This window comes from Podarcis filfolensis, assembly GCF_964270895.1.
Source record: "Podarcis filfolensis genome assembly, chromosome: 2".
Classification (NCBI taxonomy): domain Eukaryota; kingdom Metazoa; phylum Chordata; class Lepidosauria; order Squamata; family Lacertidae; genus Podarcis; species Podarcis filfolensis.
This window is the reverse complement of record NC_139605.1, coordinates 3181564-3203597: the sequence shown is the minus strand read 5'-3', so window position 1 is coordinate 3203597 and position 22034 is coordinate 3181564. Positions and strand designations below refer to the sequence as shown.

General features: G+C 44.5%; 1 protein-coding gene and 1 long non-coding RNA gene across 2 annotated transcripts in view; both read right to left on the bottom strand.

Moving 5' to 3' along the window:
- Positions 1-22034, bottom strand: part of LOC310757463 — a 253294-nt gene that overhangs the window by 11270 nt on the left and 219990 nt on the right. The window lies entirely within an intron of this gene.
- Positions 9667-16804, bottom strand: LOC310756680 (vomeronasal type-2 receptor 26-like). Its single transcript, XM_083601229.1, has 4 exons — positions 16021-16804; positions 13365-13592; positions 12649-12775; positions 9667-11621 (listed from the first exon to the last, which is right to left on the bottom strand). Exons 1-4 carry the CDS (start codon positions 16762-16764, stop codon positions 10711-10713), a joined length of 2010 nt encoding a protein of 669 aa, XP_083457355.1. The 5' UTR covers positions 16765-16804; the 3' UTR covers positions 9667-10710.

The window sequence follows — 22034 nt, the reverse complement described above, 5'->3', positions numbered from 1 at the left end:
CTGAGCTACGTTAGAAAAGCGATCCAATCATAAGAGATCTGGCTCGAATCGCCCTGCTAAAAATGTAGCGGTTTCTGCCAGGAGAAAAGACACAGTAGCGATGCTGGCCAAGAGGAAGACCACCCTTCCTCCTCCTCCTCCTCCTCCTCCTCAGCTCTTGATCGAGACTCCAGGGCTCTCTCTGCAGGCTCCCCCCTCCCAGACCCCCTCCCCCCCCAGGGGGCAAGCAAGAAGAGCGGGGCAGAGCCCTGGCCCCCTCGCCCCCCCGGCTTGGCGCCCCCCAGGCACGATCTGACCAGCCCCCCCAGGCATCCTCCCCGCAGCCCCTTCTCCCCACTGCACCCGGAGGGAGAGGGAGGCGAGACTCACCCCCAGGCAGCTCTTGCAAGAGAGAGAGGGAGACGGAAGCAGCCCCTCCGCTTGCAGGCGGGAATGGCGAGGGAGGGGCTTTTGCTGGGAGGACCTTGCCCCCCCCCCACGCCTCCACTTCCTGTCCTCTCTAGAAACCCAGCTCTGTGCCTTTTAACCCTTGGCAAGCCGAGCACAAGCGGAGCCCCGCTCTCTCCTCCTCCAAGGCAGGAGCCCAGGAGGAGCCGCTAACCCAGAAATATTACCTCGTGTTAAGAACTTTGCTTCAGGATGAGAACAGAAGTCGCGTGGCGGCAGCAGCGGGAGGCCCCATTAGTGGTGTCTCAGGTTAAGAACACTTTCAGGTGAAGAACGGACCTCCGGAACGAATTAAGCTCTTAACCCGAGGTACCACTGCGTATGCAACCTGAGCATAGATAGCAGGGCTTCACCGCATTAATCCTCCACGGAGCATCAGCACTGCATTAGTCACTGCTTTGAATCCAGCACAGAGCATGTATGTCTTTGCGCGTCCAACTTCCATCCTGCTTCCAGCTCCACCCACTCAGACAACTCTGGCTTTTGTTCTCCTACCTGGAGGCAGGGAGGCCCACTCATATGTTGCATGGCACAGGGCAACTTCTTTGGTTGTGCCAGCCATGGCACCACTCAAAATCAGTCTCATTCACACATTAGCATGACTAAAAAGGTAAAATAAAATACTCAGGAGTCCGACTGGTACAGAAAAAGGGTTCTTTACTTACAATTAATTCATTTTAACAATAATGGCCTTGGATCCTAAGCCTATGTAGCAAATGCATAGTTTGGGGGTACTCTTGGATACGCCTTTGTCACTAGAGACCCATGTGTCCTCTAGGGCTGTTTGTGAACAGGAATGGCCTGACCACTGGAGCACTGGAAAACTTGGAGCTGGACTGCTGCAACGCACTCTTTCTGGGGCTGCCCTTGGGTCTGGTCCAGAATCTCTAGTTGGTGCAACATGATGTGGCCAGATTGTTCTTGTGAGCTTTTGGTCAAGAACATCTGGCACCACAGCCCCCCATTTGAAGGAACTATCCACTTAATACTATTTTCTGCTTCCTGCAACTTCCATTCCTGATCCACAAGAGGACCTCTTCTCTTATTCCATGGCGACTAAGCTTACTCAGGAGGCACCTTGATAAAAGTGTCAGGATGTGGTGTCTCTCCCCCACACAACATGACTCCAGCAGTTCATTGTGGTGGTCAGGTGGGATTGCTATGAGGAATTATGGAAAATGTAGCAAGCCATTGTGTCAGCAATGAACGCATTGCTTTGACTGGGCTTGAGCCATTTGACAGGATTTCTGATCGAATCCCACAAGCCTCTGCACCTCTGCCATTTTCTCACTGCCTGACAGTCACGTATAGCATTCTAAAACACAGACCAGTTGCTTCACCGGGCATCCTCAGAACATAAAGATAGAAAGTAGCTTTGATGTAGATTTTGTTAATCTTTAGGTAAATCTTAAGGGCCAGGAAGAGAGTCCACAAGGAGATGGTAAATACTATTTTTCTTTCCTATAGGTTTATGATCTCTGGGTTTTCTAAATGCATTCCTCCTTGGTTCCTGTTTATTTAGCTTAACCACATATGCATGCTCAAGTAGGAAATAGTTTCTTTGTAGTTAAAAGGATTTCTCTGATCTGACTTTGTCCCACGTGGGGGATTTTTTGAAATGCTCAGAGGAAATCTGATTGGTTCTTACAATAGCTGTGTTAAGAGTTCTTCTGTTAATAAAAGGGACCTGGGCCAGGGTGTGGCAGATTATTATTGGCATTTCCTCCCAGAGTCTTGCTGGCCAAGCCTCGTGTGTATTTTATTAATCAGGGTCCAATCCTTTCCTTCATCTTATTAGGTTAATGGACTAAAAAAGGCCACAACTTTATTGATTACAGCATGTGAGAGGTATTGGCTTAGGCACTGGATAAAACAACAGGAAGGGGTGAGTCTAACAAGGGTTAACCACCAGTAGGAGGAGCCTGTTGATGCAAATACAACTGTAAGCTCCCCCTGATGTCACCGGGGGGGTCGTGCCATGGCCCTAGCCACCACAAGGGTGTCGGACCGGATCCACGACCGCCAGATTCCTTTACCGGAATACCCATAAAGTGCAGAGGTAGGCGATGGCCACACCCTGCCCTCCAATACGCAAACATATTCCTTTTTTTTTTTTATAATATTTTTATTTTTCCATATAAACACAATACAACAAACATAAACATACAAAAACAAAAACAAAACAAAAAACATGTATCATTTCATATCCTAATTTCATATCCTATCTTCCCCGACTTCCTCATGCCTCCCCTTTCTGTATTCCAAATTCTTATCGATTGTTCAGCAAATCTTCCCTTATTTTAATTTAAATTTAGACTATTCTTCCTTATTCTCCTTGTCATAACCATTGCTAATAGTAACCATTTACTTTCCAATCCAACATCATTCTAACTTTCATTAACTTTGTAATATTTCTTTAAATAGTCCTTGAATTTTTTCCATTCTTCTTGCGCTGCTTCTCTTCCCTGGTTTCGGATTCTGCTCGTCATTTCTGCCAGGCCCATATAGTCTATCACCTTCATCTGCCATTCTTCCAGTGTGGGTAGTTCTCGCGTCTTCCAGTACTTCGCAATGAGTATTCTAGCTGCTGTTGTAGCATACATAAAGAAAGTTATATCCGTCTTTAACACCCCTTGGCCGACAATACCCAAGAGAAAGGCCTCTGGTTTCTTGGGAAAAGTATATTTAAATACCTTTTTAAGTTCATTATAGATCATTTCCCAGAATGCCTTAATCTTCGGGCAAGTCCACCAAAGATGAAAAAATGTACCTTCAGTTTCTTTACATTTCCAACATTTGTTATCAGGCACATGGTAAATCTTTACAAGCTTGACTGGGGTTATGTACCACCTATATATCATTTTCATAATGTTTTCTCTTAAGGCATTACATGCCGTAAATTTTATCCCGGTGGTCCACAACTTTTCCCAATCAGCAAACAAAATATTATGACCAATGTCCTGAGCCCATTTAATCATGACCGATTTAACCGTTTCATCTTGTGTATTCCATTTCAGCAGCAAATTATACATTTTGGACAAATTCTTAGTACTGGGTTCTAACAGTTCTATCTCCAATTTTGATTTTTCCACCTGGAAGCCAATTTTACTGTCCAGTTTAAACGCTTCATTTATTTGATGGTAGTGGAACCAGTCTCTCACCTTCCCTTTTAATTTCTCAAAACTCTGCAATCTCAATTTGTCCCCTTCCTTTTCCAAAATTTCCCAGTATCTTGGCCACTTGGACTCCATATTTAACTTTTTAACTGCCTTAGCTTCCATTGGCGACAGCCACCTTGGAGTTTTATTTTCCAGCAAGTCTTTATATCTGACCCAGACATTTAATAGTGCTTTTCTGACAATATGATTTTTGAAACTTTTATGTGCTTTAACCTTGTCATACCACAAATATGCATGCCACCCAAAAATGTTATTAAAACCTTCCAAATCCAAAATGTCTGTGTTTTCAAGAAGTAGCCATTCTTTCAGCCAGCAGAAAGCTGCCGCTTCATAGTAAAGTTTAAAGTCTGGCAGGGCAAACCCCCCTCTTTCCTTTGAATCCGTTAATATCTTAAATTTAATTCTGGGCTTTTTGCCCTGCCAGACAAATTTAGATATGTCTTTTTGCCACCTCTTGAAACAATCCATTTTATCAATTATTTGCAATGCTTGGAACAAAAACAACATTCTTGGCAATACATTCATCTTTATAGCTGCAATACGGCCTAACAAGGAAAGCTTTAAGTTGGACCAAATCTCCAAATCTTTTTTCACTTCTCTCCAAGTTTTTTCATAATTATCTTTAAACAAATTCACATTTTTAGCTGTCATATTTATACCCAAATATTTCACTTTTTTAACCATAGTTAACCCTGTCTCATTCTGGAACCTATCTGTGTCAAATTTTTCTCCAAAACCTTTGTCTTAGACTTATTCAATTTAAATCCTGCCATTTGACCAAACTCTTGAATTATTTCCAAAACTCTTTTCGTGCTAGCTTCTGGCTCTTGTAATGTAAGTACTAAGTCATCTGCAAATGCTCTCAGTTTATATTGTTTAGCTCCGACCTGAATCCCTTTAACCAACTGGTCCCTCCTAATCATATTAAGCAAAACCTCCAGGACCGATATAAAAAGTAATGGGGAGATAGGGCACCCCTGACGTGTCCCTTTTTCAATCTTGAACTCTTCTGTAACCACATTATTTACAATTAGTTTGGCTTTCTGTTCAGAGTATATTGCACCTATACCATTCTCAAACCCTTGGCCTACCCCCATCCCCCGGAGGTTCTTCAACATAAAACTCCAAGAAATGTTGTCAAAGGCTTTCTCGGCATCCACAAATATCAAAACAGCTTTAGTGTTTATGTTCACTTCCAGCTTTTCCAAAATGTCAATTATATTCCTTACATTGTTCGATAAATGCCTTTTTGGGAGAAAGCCCACTTGGTCCCCGTGAATCTCCTCCATCAAAACTCTTTTCAGTCTCTTTGCTAAAATATTAGCAAAGATTTTGTAATCCACATTCAATAACGAGATGGGTCGGTAGTTTTTAAGTTGGGTCTTTTCAGTCTCTGTCTTTGGTATAAGTGTAATGTAGGCCTCTCTCCACGTATCGGGTGCCCTTTTCCCCTTCATAATCTCATTGCAGACTTCCTTCAAAGGTTGTATCAACCCTTCCTTCAAAACTTTGTAATATTTGGAAGTCAGTCCATCCGGTCCGGGGGATTTGCCCAGCGTCATGCCTTGAATGGCATCTTCTATTTCTTGTGCTGATATCTCCTGATTCAATATTGTCTTACTTTCTTGCGAAACCTTTTTCAGCCCATTTTCCTCGAGGAACTGTTGTATGTCCATTTCTTTCTGCGGCCCTTGTGTGTAAAGTTGTCTAAAGTAGTTCTGAAAACAATTCCTAATTTCCGCTGGGTTGCTTATGTTTTTTCCTTCCACTTCTATATTTGTTACCGTGTTGAGTTTTTGTCTCTTCTTTATTTGCCAAGCCAGTAACTTGCCACATTTATCAGCAGATTCAAAGGTCTTTTGTCTCATTTGTTTAATTTTCCACTCTAATTCTTGATTCATCAGTTCCATATATTGTGTTTGATGAAATTTGATTTCTCTTAAAATCTCTTGGGATTTTGGCTTTGATCTTAATTGTTTTTCCCCTTCTTTTATCTTTTCCAAAATTCTCTCCTTCTTCTCATTTTGCTTTCTCTTCTTTAAAGTATTTTGCTGAATCAAAAACCCTCTCATCACGGCTTTGCTTGCGTCCCATACTATTCTTTTTTCTACTTCAGACCTTAAGTTGATTTCAAAGTAGTCTTTCAAGGTTTTTTGGGCCTTCTTGCAGATCTCCTCATCTCTGAATAAGGTGTCATTCATTCTCCATCTGAAGGAACCAGTTGTTGTTTGCCTCATCACCATCTTTACAGCATTATGGTCGGAGAAAGTTTTTGGGCAGATTTCTACTTTTTTTATGTTCGGAGCCATACTGCTAGTCACCCAGATTTGGTCAATCCTTGTCCCAATAGGCAAACATATTCCAATGCCTAACCGCCACTATCCAAAAAGTTGTGATGATTTGCTACGAGGTAGGAGAAAAACCAAGTGGCTGGTGCCAATTAGCCAGTTCGGCAACCAAGGCAACCAACCACCGGTCCATAGCAAGGTCAAGAACCAAGCTATGGTGTGTGGCTGATCTGACGAAAACCAGCAGCGCAATGAAAGGGAAGCATTGCCGCTGCAGCATTTGAGCGGCTAAACCCCACCCCCAAGCCTCCACCTGACTGGTTGGCTACCAGGGGGCGTGATGTGGCAGCCGAGCCAGCTGGGCAGGGGCCGGAACACCCCCTGCCGACACGGGAAACAGCTCCCGCTCACAACTCCTCCCCTCTGTAAGGAGGAGAGGCTTTCTTAAATTGTGGTGCCCAGAACTGGACACAATATTCTAGGTGTGGTCTGACCAAGGCTGAATAGTACTGCTCTATTTAGCCTCGGTCAGCAGACACATGGAATACTGTGTCCAGTTCTGGGCACCACAACTGAAGAAGATTGTATGTGCAGAGAAGGGTGACCAAGATGATCAAGGGTCTGGAAACAAGTCTCAGGAACGGTTGAAGGAGTTGGGTATGTGTAGCCTGGAAAAGAGGAAACTGAGAGGAGATGTGATAGAGCAACTTAAATATCTAAAAGTCTGTCCCATGGAAGATGGAGCAAGCTTGTTTTCTCTTGCCCTGGAAGGCAGGATCAGATCCAATGGATTCAAGTTCCAAGGAAGGAGATTCTGACTAAATGTCAGGAAGAACTTTCCGACAGTAAGAGATGTTTGACAGTGGAACGGACTCCCTCACCTTGGAAGATTGTGGACTCTCCTTCCTTGGAGTGTTGGACAGCCACCTAACATGAATGCTTTAGTTAAGATTCTCCCATTGCAGGGGTTTGGACTAGATTACCATCCAGGCCCTTCCGACTCTATGATTCCCTGAACGAACTAAGCCCACGAAGGATGGAAAAAATTTTCAGTGATAAACAGAAATCCTACTAGAGAAGAAGAAATCTTCAGCAGGATGTTAGCGTAGAAAATGTGGAAGATTGTTCAGGTAGAAAGCTCATCATAGGGACATCAGTGTAGATAGAAAAGATGCCTTACTTATACATAATTTTGAATTATTATTATTATTATTATTATTATTATTATTATTATTATATCATTTATACCCCGCCCATCTGGCTGAGTTTCCCCAGCCTCTCTGGGCGGCTTCCAATCGAGTGTTAAAAACAATACAGCGTTAAATATTAAAAGCTTCCCTAAACAGGGCTGCCTTCAGATGTCTTTTAAAGATAAGATAGCTACTTATTTCCTTCACATCTGAAGGGAGGGCATTCCACAGGGCAGGCGCCACTACCGAGAAGGCCCTCTGTCTGGTTCCCTGTAACCTCACTTCTCGCAATGAGGGAATATTTAAAGATGTAATTTAAATACTTCATCATTGATTCCGCCCTCCTTTTCCTTCCAAGCTGTTGCTGTTAGAGATGAATTATATGTTAAAATCCAAGCTGACCTTTCCACCCTATGCTGGCCCATGTCAAAACAGGGCAGCTGCTTCTCTGTGTTCTTGCAAACATGTTTTCTCCAGCTCTGCATCTGCTCCTCGAGCCACAGAGAGACTCCAGAAGGTTGCCAGGGCGATGCTTCCCCGCCTCATAAATATTCTTATTTTTCCCAGGGATTTCTCCAGAGATTCATAATTTCTCGCACTGAGTCTGAAAAGTCTGGTGCATAAAATATCCCCTGTCTTGTCAATTCCCTAAACAGCTGCAGATGGTGAGAGGGATAGAGCAAAAAGCCTACATCACAAATGAAAAGTGGCTGTGCTCTTCCTTCTTTCCCTCGTGCTTTTAGGACACCCCAAACGGGCTAGTTTTAAATGTCACCACAAACATATTTTTGAGGGTGGCAGGTTGTGCACAACCATCTCATCCCCCTGCAATCCCAAGGGTTGTGTTAGAGCGCCCCAAACTTCCAGGTGGCCCCTGAAATCCTATCTTGGTTTAAGAGAGGGATGAACCTAATATTGTTTTCAGGGTGGGTTGCTTGAACCCCCTATGTGAATTTCCTCTTGTTCTTGGTCACAAGGAATGGGTTTCAAGTCCCCCTGACCTATGTGGCCCCTTCAGCCCCCATTTTGGATTAAGGGCCCAATGAACCTGAATGTTTTGCTTGGGGGGGGCCACTAGGTGGCGCATCGGAAGATGGCTGACAATAACATCTCTCCGACCCACACGAGGTAATTTGGAGGCTATGATGGGGGTAATTAGCCTCCTTAACCCCCCCAGGATTATGGGGGGGACGGCCCTTGCCTGCTGTGCCCTATACCACCCCCAAATTTGTGGGGGTGGGGGCACTAGGCACAAAGCCCTCCTGTGGGATTCCGGCACTCCTTGATGCCGTCTCTGATCCGCGCCTCTAGTTTGCAAGAATCTTCAAAAGAAACAATTTGGACGAGATAAATTGCACATACTTCAAGGAAAAAGGGGGAGTAAAGACTGCTGACAGAAGAGATCTCTGATAACAAGGCAAGAATAAAATATGAGAAGATACGACAAGATACGGTATTGCAAATGACTGAGGGGGGAGGGGGGAAAAAACCTTCCTTTCCTTTTTACGTGATTTAACAAGAATCCCCTCCCCTAATGAGTCAGAACTTTAAGGACTTAAGCTGTGATTTAAGGCTGTGTGGAGATAAACTTTCGAACCAAAGCAATGTTTCAAGACGAAGCTGGAAAGTTAAGAGTTTTGGAATGACGCAGTTAAAAATGCCGTCGCCATCTTGGGAGGCATTGTTGGAGCTCTTGGGTCTGGGAGGAGAAAGAGAGAAATAGTGCTGTTTACATATCGTGGATTAACTCCTCTGTGGGATTTAAGAGCGAAAAATGCCTGATTTATGATGGAAAGAGTGATGTTATCTACGAAGGAGATATATGGAAACCATCTGGACTTAGATTGGAAGAACGGGAAATGCACACAGGATTATTATATTTGCCTATCGGCTTAAGGAGACTAACAGAAGAGATCGTAAAAGAAAAAGAGAAATTATATGAACAAGATATGATGTGGAAACACCAAGATAAGACTGGATAGAATTATGAACTTTGTCTGGACTGATTGGGACTGATTTGGACACTAACACAGTAATAAGAAGATGATTTGAATCCCCCTTTGGATCTTGAAGTATGGGTTCCCCCAACAAAATTTAAAAATTTGGCTTTGTAATTTGGAATTTATGTGATGTGATTTAATTTGATGTGATTGGCCAGTTAATAAAAATTATTAAAAAAAAAAAAAGAATGTTTTGCTTGGGATGGGCTTTGAGCACTCAACACAACCAACTCATCAATTCTTTTCTTTTAATAGTTTTTATTTGATTTTGCAAGTATAAGATTATAACAATACAGCCATACATATCTATATTTAAAGATCTCTCCAAATCTTTGGACTTCGCAGCTTCCCCTCCATGGGTTCAACTGCATACTGTTCAATAGTCCATATTTTACATCACTCCATTTTCTCCATAGCAATTGCTACATTACAAGTGTTACTGCAATCCCGCTAATGTTTTCATCTGCTTACAGTGGTCATAAATTCATCAATTCTGATCAGGAGGAATGGGTTTTGATTTCCCCCAATCTTCCACATGCTCCCTGAAACTCCCCCCTTTTTTAAAATTAAGGGCCCAGTGGAGCTAAACATTTTTGTGGGTTTCATGCAAACTCTCTATAAGCGTAGTGTGTTGCATGTCCCCACAGCCATCTATGGGTCCCAGAAACACAAGGGTCCTGAACACAAGGATCATAAAGTTCCCGCACCACTTTGATTGCGCTACGCACCCTGATTGCTTCCTGGTGCCTGGAGTACGGATGGCTCCCGCCTCCCGTGATTCTCCAATACAATTTTGGAAGTTCCAGGCAGCTGTAAAAGTTCTAAACAGTTCTATAAAGTTTATAAAAGTGAAATCTTAGTCTGCTTCAACAGAAGTATAGTGTCCAGATCAAGGGACGTAATAGTCCCACTCTATTCCGCCTTGGTCAGACCACACCTGGAATACGGTGTCCAGTTCTGGGCACCATAAATTAAGGAAGAGATTGATGAGTTGGCAGGTATGGGGTGGAGAGTGACCAAGATGACCAAGGGCCAGGGAGGAATGGGGGAGGCCACCTCTCCATCCTGACCCTCCCAGGGAGGAGGAAGAGGAATACAGTATAAAGCGAAGTCACAGTTCAGAGGCAGATGAGGATAAAAGTTGGGAAATCATGGGAGAGCCAGAGCAACACCTGGCTGACATGTCATTAGAAAGCATTCTAGACCCACCATCTCCCAGAACCCAGCGAGCCTTAAAAGTAGGAGAGCAAAGAGCTCAAAGACAGAGGGTACTTAGCAGCACCCGCAGAGGAGGTGATGATGAATGAGGAAGTGAGAGAGCCGGGGGCTGGAGATTCACTTGGAGAAATAACAGGAGTGACAGTGGACATCCTTGTTCCCTTCCAAGAATAATTACAAAATTTTGGTAATGTGAATTCCCTGTGATCTATGTGATCTATATCTTCCAAAGTTTTAACAAATTTTCAGCCAGATCCAAATTTCATAATTACTTCCATTAAGTTGGTTGGTTCTACATGATCAAATGAGGGTAACGATTTTTTAAACTGAAACATCATTTTTCAAGAATCTCACTTCCCTAACTTCTTGAAAAATAATATTTTAAGAATCAGATGCTATTTTTAGTTTTTGCTGTCAGGTGCTCCTTTGTGTTCAGATCAGGTCTCAGCAAAATAATGTAGCATTTAGGAATGAAGATGCAGCCCAGAAGCCCAGCACTGGAGGCCAAGATGGAGAAAACCTGAACGGCTACCATGTACTTCCCCTTAGTGCTCAGGTAGGTGGGCACAAAGGACACCCAAACACTGCAGAAGACCAGCATGCTGAAGGTGATCAGCTTGGCTTCATTGAAGGACCCAGGCAGCTTCCTGGCTAGGAAAGCCACCGTGAAGCAGATGGCCGCCAGGAAGCCCATGTAGCCAAGGGCACCATAGAACATGGCCACAGACCCTTCGTTGCATTGCAGGATGATCTCCCCAGGCTGGGAGTGCATGTCAGAGTCTGGGAATGGTGGTGAGATCCCCAGCCAGATCATGCAGATGACAACTTGGACACAGGAACAGGAAATGACAATGGAGTTGGCCAGACTCTTCCCCAGCCATCTCCTCACTGAGTTCCCTGGCTTGGTGGCCAGGAAGGCCAGAACCACAGTGATGGTTTTTGCCAAGACAGAAGAAACAGCAACAGAGAAGATGATGCTGAAGGCTATTTGTTGGGACAGGCAGGTCCCTTTCCTTGGCCTCCCAATGAACAGGAAGGAGGACAAAAAGGAAAGCAGGAGGGAGACGAGGAGGATGTAGGAGAGGTCCCGGTTGTTGGCTTTGACTATGGGAGTTTCGTTGTATTTAATAAAGATTCCTAAATCAAAGCTTGTGGCTAAGGACCCCAGGAGGGCAAGGGAAAGTAGGACAACCCCCAGAGATTCTTCATAGGCTAGGAAGGTGATATGCTTGAACACACATTGATCTCGGTTCATGTTTGGATGCTGATTTTCTGGGCATTTTTGGCAATGGTCTGCATCTGCAAAAGAGAGAGAGAGAGAGAGAAAGAGTAATGTCTACTACTCTGGATTCAGCCAAGCCCTGAGCAGTATCTAGCCTCTGGGGAGGGATTCAGTTGTAGACCAAGTCAGTCTGGGACAGCCACAGATCACTACAGGTATTTAATTAGGTTTTTCTAAACATTAGCTCTACCCTGAAGAAATGTGGGACAGATTCCAGGGCTGGAGATCCCCAGCTTGGCCTCTGGCAGATTGGGCTGCTTGGAGCCCCCTATACCAGGGCCAAAAGGAGGATCAGGGGTCTGTGCAGAAGTCTAATATCTACCCTAGGTCCATAACAATCTCCCTGCTTAAGGACCCCGGGACAGTTAAGTCTAGTCAAAGACAACTATGGGGTGCAGTATTCATCTTGCTTCAGGCCAAGGGAGTTGGTGTTTGTCTACAGACAGCTTTCCAGGTCATGTGGCCAGCATGACTAAACCGCTTCTGGCGCAAAGGGGCACCATGACGAATGCCAGAGCGCACGGAAACACCGTTTACCTTCCCACTGCAGTGAAACCTATCCATCTACTTGCACTGGTGTGCTTTCGAACTGCTAGGATGGAAGAAGCTCGGAGAGAAACAGGACCTCAGCCCGTCGCGTAGTTTCAAACTGCTGACCTTCCGATCAGCAATACCAAGAGGCTCCGTGGTTTAGACCTCCCTCCTTCACATTTGATCAAAGGTATTTTTTGGAGTAAGGATGAATAGTAGGGCTAAGAAGTGGGAAATGGGTGGGCAGGCATTTAGTGATTGACATGTTTATATCCTCCTTTCCCAATCAGCTTAATATATTTATATATAATGATGATAATGATACATTTTAGAACAATATCGTAAACAATAATCATAAAAAGAGATTGATGATGATGATGATAATTTGAACCACCCAGTTCTCTCCCACACATGAACCATACCAGCCTGATCCTGCCCAGAAATGGTTTTGAGAGATTCCTGACTGAACCTTCTCTCTTCCCCAAGGCCAGCCTTTCCCTTGGAGTCACCCACCTTCCTGAGTGGAGATGGTCCCTTCTGCACAGGGAAGACATTCATAACAGCAAAGAGGCTTCCCTTCCTGGATCACCTTGACGGATCCAGGGCGACAGCTTTCCACACACCTGGAAGTAGGAAGCGTCTAGGCACAAAGACGAAGAGCGTCAATGAGAATTGTGTGTATCTGAAGAAGTGTGCATGCACACGAAAGCTCATACCAAGAACTAACTTAGTTGGTCTTTAAGGTGCTACTGGAAGGAAAAATTTTTTTTGTTTTGACTATGGCAGACCAACACGGCTACCTTTCTGTAATGAGAATTGTTGTTTGAGGCATAGTATGTTGTCATCTGCTGTAGCATCTAGAGTATAGCTTGAAACTCAGCATTTCCCATCACTGTCCATTACATGAATGATTCATGATTAAATTCCGAAAAAAACAAAGGACCTCCATTAAATAAAGTTCTGTATATGGGCCATGAGCTATTCACTACTGATAAAATACATGCAACAAGAGAAAAGCGAGGAACCCCCCTTTCCCCATTCACACAGTTTAGCAGGAAGCCTCCTTTGGCACCCAGCTGAGCAGAGGAGCTGTAGGAACTATCTGGAACAACGGCCCAGTGCTGGAGTTGACAGGCAACAGAGGGCAGCAGCCCACAGAACAGGGAGCACTTGTTAGAGCTCATAGAAAAGAGAGCAAAATGACAGGCATCATTCCCACTCCCCGTCACCTGATTGAGCCACTTGGGCCACACAATGGCCTCCGGGTCGATGGTGCACTTCAGGTCTGGGGATCCCTGTCTGTCAATACTCCCAAACTTCACTCTGAGGACGGATTTATTGGGGAACACCACCCAGTTCACAATGTCCAAGTCGGCTGCCAGCTCCCCGTTCTCATCCAAATACACTCTGTCCATGGAAGAATTGTAGAACTGGGTGTTTCCTAGGAAAGGGTGGAGCTGGAACAGAAGCAAAGATGAGAGCATTTAGAATAAAGGGAAGCGTAGGCCCCTGTTTTGCTAGCCCAGAAATGGAAAGTGAGCGAGGTCCCAGCTAAAGAGGATTGGCAACTTAAGTGGACAGAATATACAGAAATTGCAGATTTAACATACAGAATAAGAGAGCAAGAAGAAGATACATTGAAAGAAGAGTGGAAAGCATTTATTGAGTATAGGGAAAATAACTGTATGCAGCTGAAAACGGTGGCAGCATTAAGATAAATTCAACCCCGTAAATAATGTTTAATGGATGTAAAAGTAGAAAACTGATTTGAATGGTTATAGCAAAATATACAGGGGTGTATAAGATGTAAAATGAACCATGGAAAGAGAAGAAGGGAAGTTATCGGATATTTTAGAGTTTGTAAAATGTTTATTTGGAATTGTTCGATTGAAAATTTAATAAAAATTATATAATAATAATAATAATAATTAATAATAATAATAATAATAATAATAATAATAATAATAATGGTAGCATACTGACAATCCACTTCCCCTTTGCTTAGGGCTGGTTGCAGACTCAAATAGTCATGGAGGGATCTTGTCACTTTTGGTTCATACTGTTTTCTCTCTCACACACACCCCAATCTTAAATTCAGTTCTCCACATTTCTGAAGCATTTTTTAAATAATAAAAAAACTCATCAGAATTCTGGGGCTGACGCCCCAGAGGACAGGATCACACTTCAAAACGACCTTGACAGATTAGAGAACTGGGCGAAAACAAACAAGATGAATTTTAACAGGGAGAAATGTAAAGTATTGCACTTGGGCAAAAAAAATGAGAGGCACAAATACAAGATGAGTGACACCTGGCTTGAGAGCAGTACATGTGAAAAGGATCTAGGAGTCTTGGTTGACCACAAACTTGACGTGAGCCAACAGTGTGACGCGGTAGCTAAAAAAGCCAATGCAATTCTGGGCTGCATCAATAGGAGTATAGCATCTAGATCAAGGGAAGTAATAGTGCCGCTGTATTCTGCTCTGGTCAGACCTCACCTGGAGTACTGTGTCCAGTTCTGGGCACCACAGTTCAAGAAGGACACTGACAAACTGGAACGTGTCCAGAGGAGGGCAACCAAAATGGTCAAAGGCCTGGAAACGATGCCTTATGAGGAACGGCTAAGGGAGCTGGGCATGTTTAGCCTGGAGAAGAGGAGGTTAAGGGGTGATATGATAGCCATGTTCAAATATATAAAAGGATGTCACATAGAGGAGGGAGAAAGGTTGTTTTCTGCTGCTCCAGAGAAGCGGACACGGAGCAATGGATCCAAACTACAAGAAAGAAGATTCCACCTAAACATTAGGAAGAATTTCCTGACAGTAAGAGCTGTTTGACAGTGGGATTTGCTGCCAAGGAGTGTGGTGGAGTCTCCTTCTTTGGAGGTCTTTAAGCAGAGGCTTGACAACCATATGTCAGGAGTACTCTGATGGTGTTTCCTGCTTGGCAAGGAGTTGGACTCGATGGCCCTTGTGGTCTCTTCCAACTCTATGATTCTATGATTCTTTAGCATTTCTGTGTGATTTTCTCCTAGTAAGCATGTTTTTGAAGGATGCTCCCCCCTTGGATTGTTTCAGAAAGAGTGAGTTAGGTTCATTTTTCCTTTCACGGCAAACTGAACGAAATCTCTAAGATGGGCTTCAGCAGGGAAAGGCAGGAGCTTGGTGGAGGGAGCAGAGAGCCAGAGCAGAGACAAGCGGGTGTCAAAGCAATAGAGACTAGAGACAGCCTGATCAATGTCATCTCCCCTGCCAAAAATAATTCCAACTTGCGGGGAAAGGAGAATTGGGCACATGATGGGAGCAATTGCTCGGGGAGCTGTGCAATGAGGCAAGAATAAGAATAGTAAACAGAATTGAAAAAAGTATATGTATTAAGGAAGGTTTAAAATGGAAAATGGGTAATGTGTTTTGCAAACCTTGGGTTTTTTCCATAGTAGTTTTTTTCTAAAGGGCTCTGGGCTCTTGCTGAGATTAAGATTAACTAACTGGTTTAACATGTGAGTGTTGTAACCTTAGATCATGTGATGAAGGTTTTGGATTGCAATATCTCCTTTTTGAAGGGAGTTGCCTTTTTGTCTTTGGCTCCAAAACTCAATAGAGGCAATATGTAAAGGAAGCTCTCCTGAAGGTAAAAGAGAGAGAGAGAGAGAGAGATCCCGTGCCTGTGCTGGACAGAATGATGTTCTCATTCTGTTATAAAGAGTTTGTGAGTAAAGAGTGAATAATATTTCTATGCGCCTGGGCAATAATTCATTTCCAAAAGGAAATGAATGCTTCCAGTTCTTATGCTTCCAATCATTTCAAACTGCACAATATTCAATATCTGCAACACTACAGTCGATTGTCATACTCAGATGTGATGTCTATGAAGGGAAAGAAAATACCTGCCATGGCTGTAGCCTTTGAAGTCCCATTCTCTCAGTTCCCCTCTGCTTAGATCTAGATGAATATGCAGCATTTAAGGCACGAGCCACGGCTTGCACAGTGTTGTAGATCCTGTAGCTGTCTAGAGAGAGGATTCTTTCCAGATCATCTTGGGGAAGCCTCTCCAGTTTCCCTCTCTCTCTGCATCTTGTCTGGCCTTTCACTGAGAATGCATGCTTTAAATAGAAACAATTAAAAGCACCCTCCCAAAACTTCTTAATACCAGAGAAAAAGGGTGGAAAATCACCGTATTTTGCCCCTTTACTTGTCTCAGTGAAGAAGGAAAATATACCATGGATGTGTTGGAAAGATATGTAATTATACATCAGCTCCAGGGCGACATCCCACAAAACTGTTGTGATGAAGATTTTCCCAACAATGAATTTCATCACTGTGTCAAAAAACTGTTGTATAATGAGTAGTCCATCTAAGAAAAAAGTCATTTCCCCATAGTAAACAAATACATGCACTTGCCTCCACTTGCGGAATGGAAGACGAGGCATGTATACTCCATTTGTATTCAGTCCTTGGATGCTTTGTGAGATGACAACACAGACACTGCTCTTGATGAGCACGGGTGTCAAGCTCTTCAGGAACCTCTCTCCATTGTCGGTGTCTGGTGCAAGGAGGCCAATCAAGGTCCATCGGAAGTGCTGGAGCAGCTTGACAATCCCTGGGTACAGGGCTTCTTCTTTGGGGACCATCCGGTAGAAAAAAGGGAAATGCCTCTTATCATTCAGAACATGAGAGACAAAAGTATAAGTGACCTGGGAAGAGAAGGAAGATTTGTATCTTGTTTGATTTCAGATCAAAGCCTAAATATTTCTAAGCCCAACATGAGATTGGGCTTATACCTCTCTCCATTCCTACCTGTGGGATTTTATAGATGCCCAACACGTTTGAAATCTGGATGGAGTTTTGAGAATCGGACCCTTCGAGAACAGCCAGTAAGTTAGTCTGTTTACCACAGCTGTAGTTTGGAAAGTTCAGCTGCCCAATTGACAGCATGTCTAGCAAAGCATCATAGGTCACCCTTCCATCAAAAAAGTTCTCATGGATGCTGTAGCCCAGGGTGATGTTGGGTAACAGCTTTTGATTCTGGTTGATTGCTTGAATGGCATACAAGAAGGAGAGGAGCTGCCAGTACTTTGTGGGTCCTTTCCTGGGGGGAGAAATTATATACATGCCAGCACTGTCCAAGTGAAATTTCTGTTCTACCTCTAATATTCAGCTCTACCTCTCTTTCAAATCAGAACCAGTGAAGGCAGTGAAGGTCCTGTGTGAGTGTCTGGAGGCGGTTGGAGGATCAATATGGCTAACCTGATCCAAAACACCCACCCACCCCACTCACACATGAAAACAAAGACCACCACAGCCAACCACAAATGAACAACCACACCCTAGGCCAACCCCAACCTCTCTCACCACCAAAGGAACGCAAGTGAACAGCAAAGAACCTGCACAAGCAATACTGACACCAAACCCTACATATAGTAAGTAAAATAGAAAGGCACAGTGAAGGTCCTGTGTGAGTGTCTGGAGGCGGTTGGAGGATGGATGGCGGCTAACAGATTGACAAGACAGAAGTAATGTTTTGGGGGGACAGGAGGCAGGCAGGTGTGGAGGACTCCCTGGTCCTGAATGGGGCAACTGTGTCCCTGAAGAACCAGGTGCGCAGTCCGGGAGTCATTTTGGACTCACAGCTGTCCATGGAGGCGCAGGTCAATTCTGTGTCCAGGGCAGCTGCTTACCAACTCCATCTGGTACGAAGGCTGAGACCCTACCTTCCCGCAGACTGTCTCGCCAGAGTGGTGCATGCTGTAGTTATCTCTCACTTGGATTACTGCAATGCGCTCTATGTGAGGCTACTTTTGAAGGGGATCTGGAAACTACAACTAATCCAGAATGCAGCAGCTAGACTGGTGACTGGGAGCGGCCGGCGAGACCACATAACACTGGTCTTGAAAGATCTACATTGTCTCCCAGTACGTTTCCAAGCTCAGTTCAAAGTGTTGGTGCTGACGTTTAAAGCCCTAAACGGCCTTGGTCCAGTATACCTGAAAGAGCGTGACTGGTGACTGGGAGCGGCCGGCGAGACCACATAACACTGGTCTTGAAAGATCTACATTGTCTCCCAGTACGTTTCCAAGCTCAGTTCAAAGTGTTGGTGCTGACGTTTAAAGCCCTAAACGGCCTTGGTCCAGTATACCTGAAAGAGCGTCTCCACCCCCATCGTTCAACCCGGACACTGAGGTCCAGCGCCGAGGGCCTTCTGGCGGTTCCCTCACTGCAAGAAGCCAAGCTACAGGGAACAAGGCAGAGGGCCTTCTCGGTAGTGGCACCCGCCCTTTGGAACACCCTCCCACCAGATGTAAAAGAGAAGAACAACTTCCAGACTTTTAGAAGCAGGCAGCCCTGTTTAGGGAAGCTTTTAATGTTTAACAGACCACTGTATTTTAATATTTTGTTGGAAGCTTCCCAGAGTGGCTGGGGAAACCCAGCCAGATGGGTGGGGTATAAAAATATTATTATTATTATTATTATTATTATTATTATTATTATTATTATTATTATTATTATCAGGGATCTAAGACAGTGATTAAAAGATCCAGAAAGCACTATCATAATTCCACTTTGAGAAAGTAGATATTTCCCCCTTGTATATTAAACCTAAGGCAAACAGACACCCTTCTCCTACCACCATTTTTCAGAAGAATCCTGCAGAATCAGCCCCGAGGCTCATCTGTTCCAGCATTCTCAAGGCGGCCAACCAGATGCACATGGAAAACTGAGAAGCACAAGAACTCCTCCCCTACTTGAGATTCTCAGTTACTGGTACCCAGAGGCATAGTGCCTGTGACAATGAATGGAGAACATAGCCATTGTGACTGGTAGCCGCTGAGAGCCTCATCACCCCCAAATTTATCTGCCAGTGGGATCTCCTTATGTTCTTAAAGGCAGGTACCAGATCATGAGAAAGGCTCCTGAAAGTAACTGGAGATGAGTTGGATCTCATGGAAATGGTAGCAAATGGAACACCAGGAACTCCATCCCCACAAAAGGTCTTACCAATAAAAGCTGGTGGAAGGACATTGGCTAAAGATATGAGGATGAAACACAGTGCTTGTGGCAGAGATGACCCCACTGATGAGGTGGTCTCCTGGCCTGAAATAATTAGGTGAATCTATCTCATCCCTTTCCAAAGACAAGAGGCATTTTGTCTTCAGTTTCCCACAGTCCCCATAAGGCAGTAGAAGCAGTAGAATGAGGACCATCTTTTTCCTCCCAGGAACGAGCACCTCCCTTACAAAGAATTAGAAGTCTTTTGTTGTGGTCCTTGCAAGATGCAGTAACTTTCTTCTCACTAACGGAGCCCTGCAGAGGGGCCACATGTGAAGTGGAGAGAAGTCAAGCCAACCTCATTCTGGTGCAGTTATCATCTGTCCTAAATCTCAGCGCCCCCCCCCCAAGTTTTGAGTGGCTTAGGAGGCATATATCTGCCAGACCTTTCTGCCTCATATCCATAACATCACGTTTAGTGGACTCAGATGTGATCTTTGGAAGCAAAAAAACAACACACACTATCATTTTGATAATTATATGGAGAAGAAGTACCACCTCTGCAAGTTTCTAGACACTTTATGCAGCTCCACCTGCAACTGCAGGGCTGAAGAAAAACATGTTTGCGAAAACTCCAAGATCTGCCTCCAAACTGTGAGATGCAAATGCCAAAGATTGGTGAAAAATGCCATGCTTAAGAGTTAGAAGTTACCTGAACTATTCTACGTGAGCTCTGGCAGAATCCCCCGCCCCCAACTGATGCTAACACAGGATAGGGCTATTTTGATGAATTTGAGAGGTGAAAAAGGGAACTGAAATTGCACGTAAAGACAGAAGTGATTCAGATTTTTTGGTAGGTTTTTGTTTTTGTTCTTGTTTTTATTATAGACTTTTTGGTCTTATCCTGTATTTTTATGCTGTGAACCACCCTAAGATCATTGGGTGAAGGGCGGTATACAAATTTAATAAAGAAACAGACAAACCAACACTTGGACTTCCAAAAAAGCTTTCAACAAGGTGCCTCCTGGGTAAGCTTAGTAGTCATGGAATAAGAGAAGAGGTCCTCTGGTGGATCAGGAATGGAAGTTGCAGGAAGCAGAAAATAGGCTTAAGTGGATAGTCCTTCAAATGGGGGGGGGGGGTGCCAGATGTTCTTGACCAAAAGCTCGCAAGGATAATTTGGCTATCTCATTTGGCACCAACTAAAGATTCTGCAGTAGACCCAAGGGCAGCCCCAGAAAGAGTGCATTGCAGTAGTCCAGCTCCAAGTTTTCCATTACTCCAGTGGTCAGCCTATTCCTGTTCACAAACAGCCATAGAGGACACGTGGATCTCTAATGACAAAGGGGTATCCAAGAGTACCCCCAAACTATGCACTTGCTCCTTTAGAAGTGGGAATCATCCAAAGAGCCTACAAATTGTGTGCCAAGCTCCTGTGTTCCTGTCACTCCCTAAGTGATGAAAAACCAGACAAGACAACAGCATAACATTGGTTCCAAATGAGCTACAACTCTATTGATTACAGATGTGAATGGTTTGGCATTGGCATTGCGTATAGCCATTTATTCCACCGCAGTCCACCTGCTGGGGGTGCATCTAAGGGTAATCCACACCTGCCCCCCATGACTTACGTCAAGTAGGGGTAATTACCGAAGGGTCCCTGTTGGAGGAGTGCTATAGCCCTAGCCCCCGCCTGGGCATCCGGACAGAAGCAACTCCTCACAGATCCCTTTAACAGGATACCCTTAACCAAGGAGTGGTGGACAGAGGCTGTAACCTCCCCTCCAGCCAAGACTAAGGCTTACCCAATGCCTAACCTCACAAAGTTGTGAGGATTGCTATGAGGAAGGCGAAAATCAAATGGCCAGGGCCAAGTTGCCAAGTGGAAAAATTCCTGCCAGGTGTTAGATTTCTGTTTATGCCACTGTGCAGTTTTTGGAGCCACAAGACTCTGTTTACATTCCAGACTGTTGGAAGTCTCACGGGAGATGGATGTTGTTATTACTGGTTTCCTGTTTCTTTGTTCCAGTTGGTTCTCTGCCTTCACAGAGAGCAGATGTATATTCTTTTCTGTCCTGCGTAGTTAGAAATAAAACGTAGCAATGTAGCTCATATATTTCTCGTACTTCTGCTGATGTTTGTATACTCTGGGGAATGAGAACGTGCTTAGAGCCTCATCAAAGGCTTAGGTCATTTATTACTGTCGGTGGAGATGACGGAGAATGTCCGAGGAGGAGTAGCTCGGTTGTGCAGAGTTCCGACACCAGGCCCCAAATATGGCGGCTGACAATGTTCATAGGAAGGTCTTAGTATGGAAATAAGACATATGAAAAAGGGGGCGGAGGGTGGGAGATCCAACGACAAACTGGGGAGGAGGCCTGGGCAGGCCCCAAGTTATCCCTCCAGGGAGCGGGGCCAAGCAATGCCTATTGGCCAGTTGGGCCCACCCCCTGTGGAATGCCTGCACCTAAGCCTGGCACAATTGGTCAATCCGCAGGCAGGCAGCAACCCTCCCCAGCAGGGCACCAAATTGCGGGCGTGGACTTGGTTGGCCGCAACACCGCCTGACTACTAAAGGTAAGTGGACTTTCCAGGATTTGAACACAGTGTATTGGACCTTATGGAGTCCACTGCTGCATCCAGACACTGGTCACAAGCCTTCAGAGACTCTCCTGTTATGGAGAAGGAGAGCTGTGTGTTAATGTAAAGGTGTAAAGACCCCTGGATGGTTCAGTCTCGTCAAATGCGACTATGGGGAGTGGCGCTCATCTCGCTATCAGGCCGAGGGATCGGGTGTTTATCCACAGACAACTTTCCGGGTCATGTGGCAAACAGGACTAAACCGCTTCTGGCGCGATGGGACACCTTGATGGAAGCCAGAGTTTGGGACTTGGGACACAATATACAAATGGCA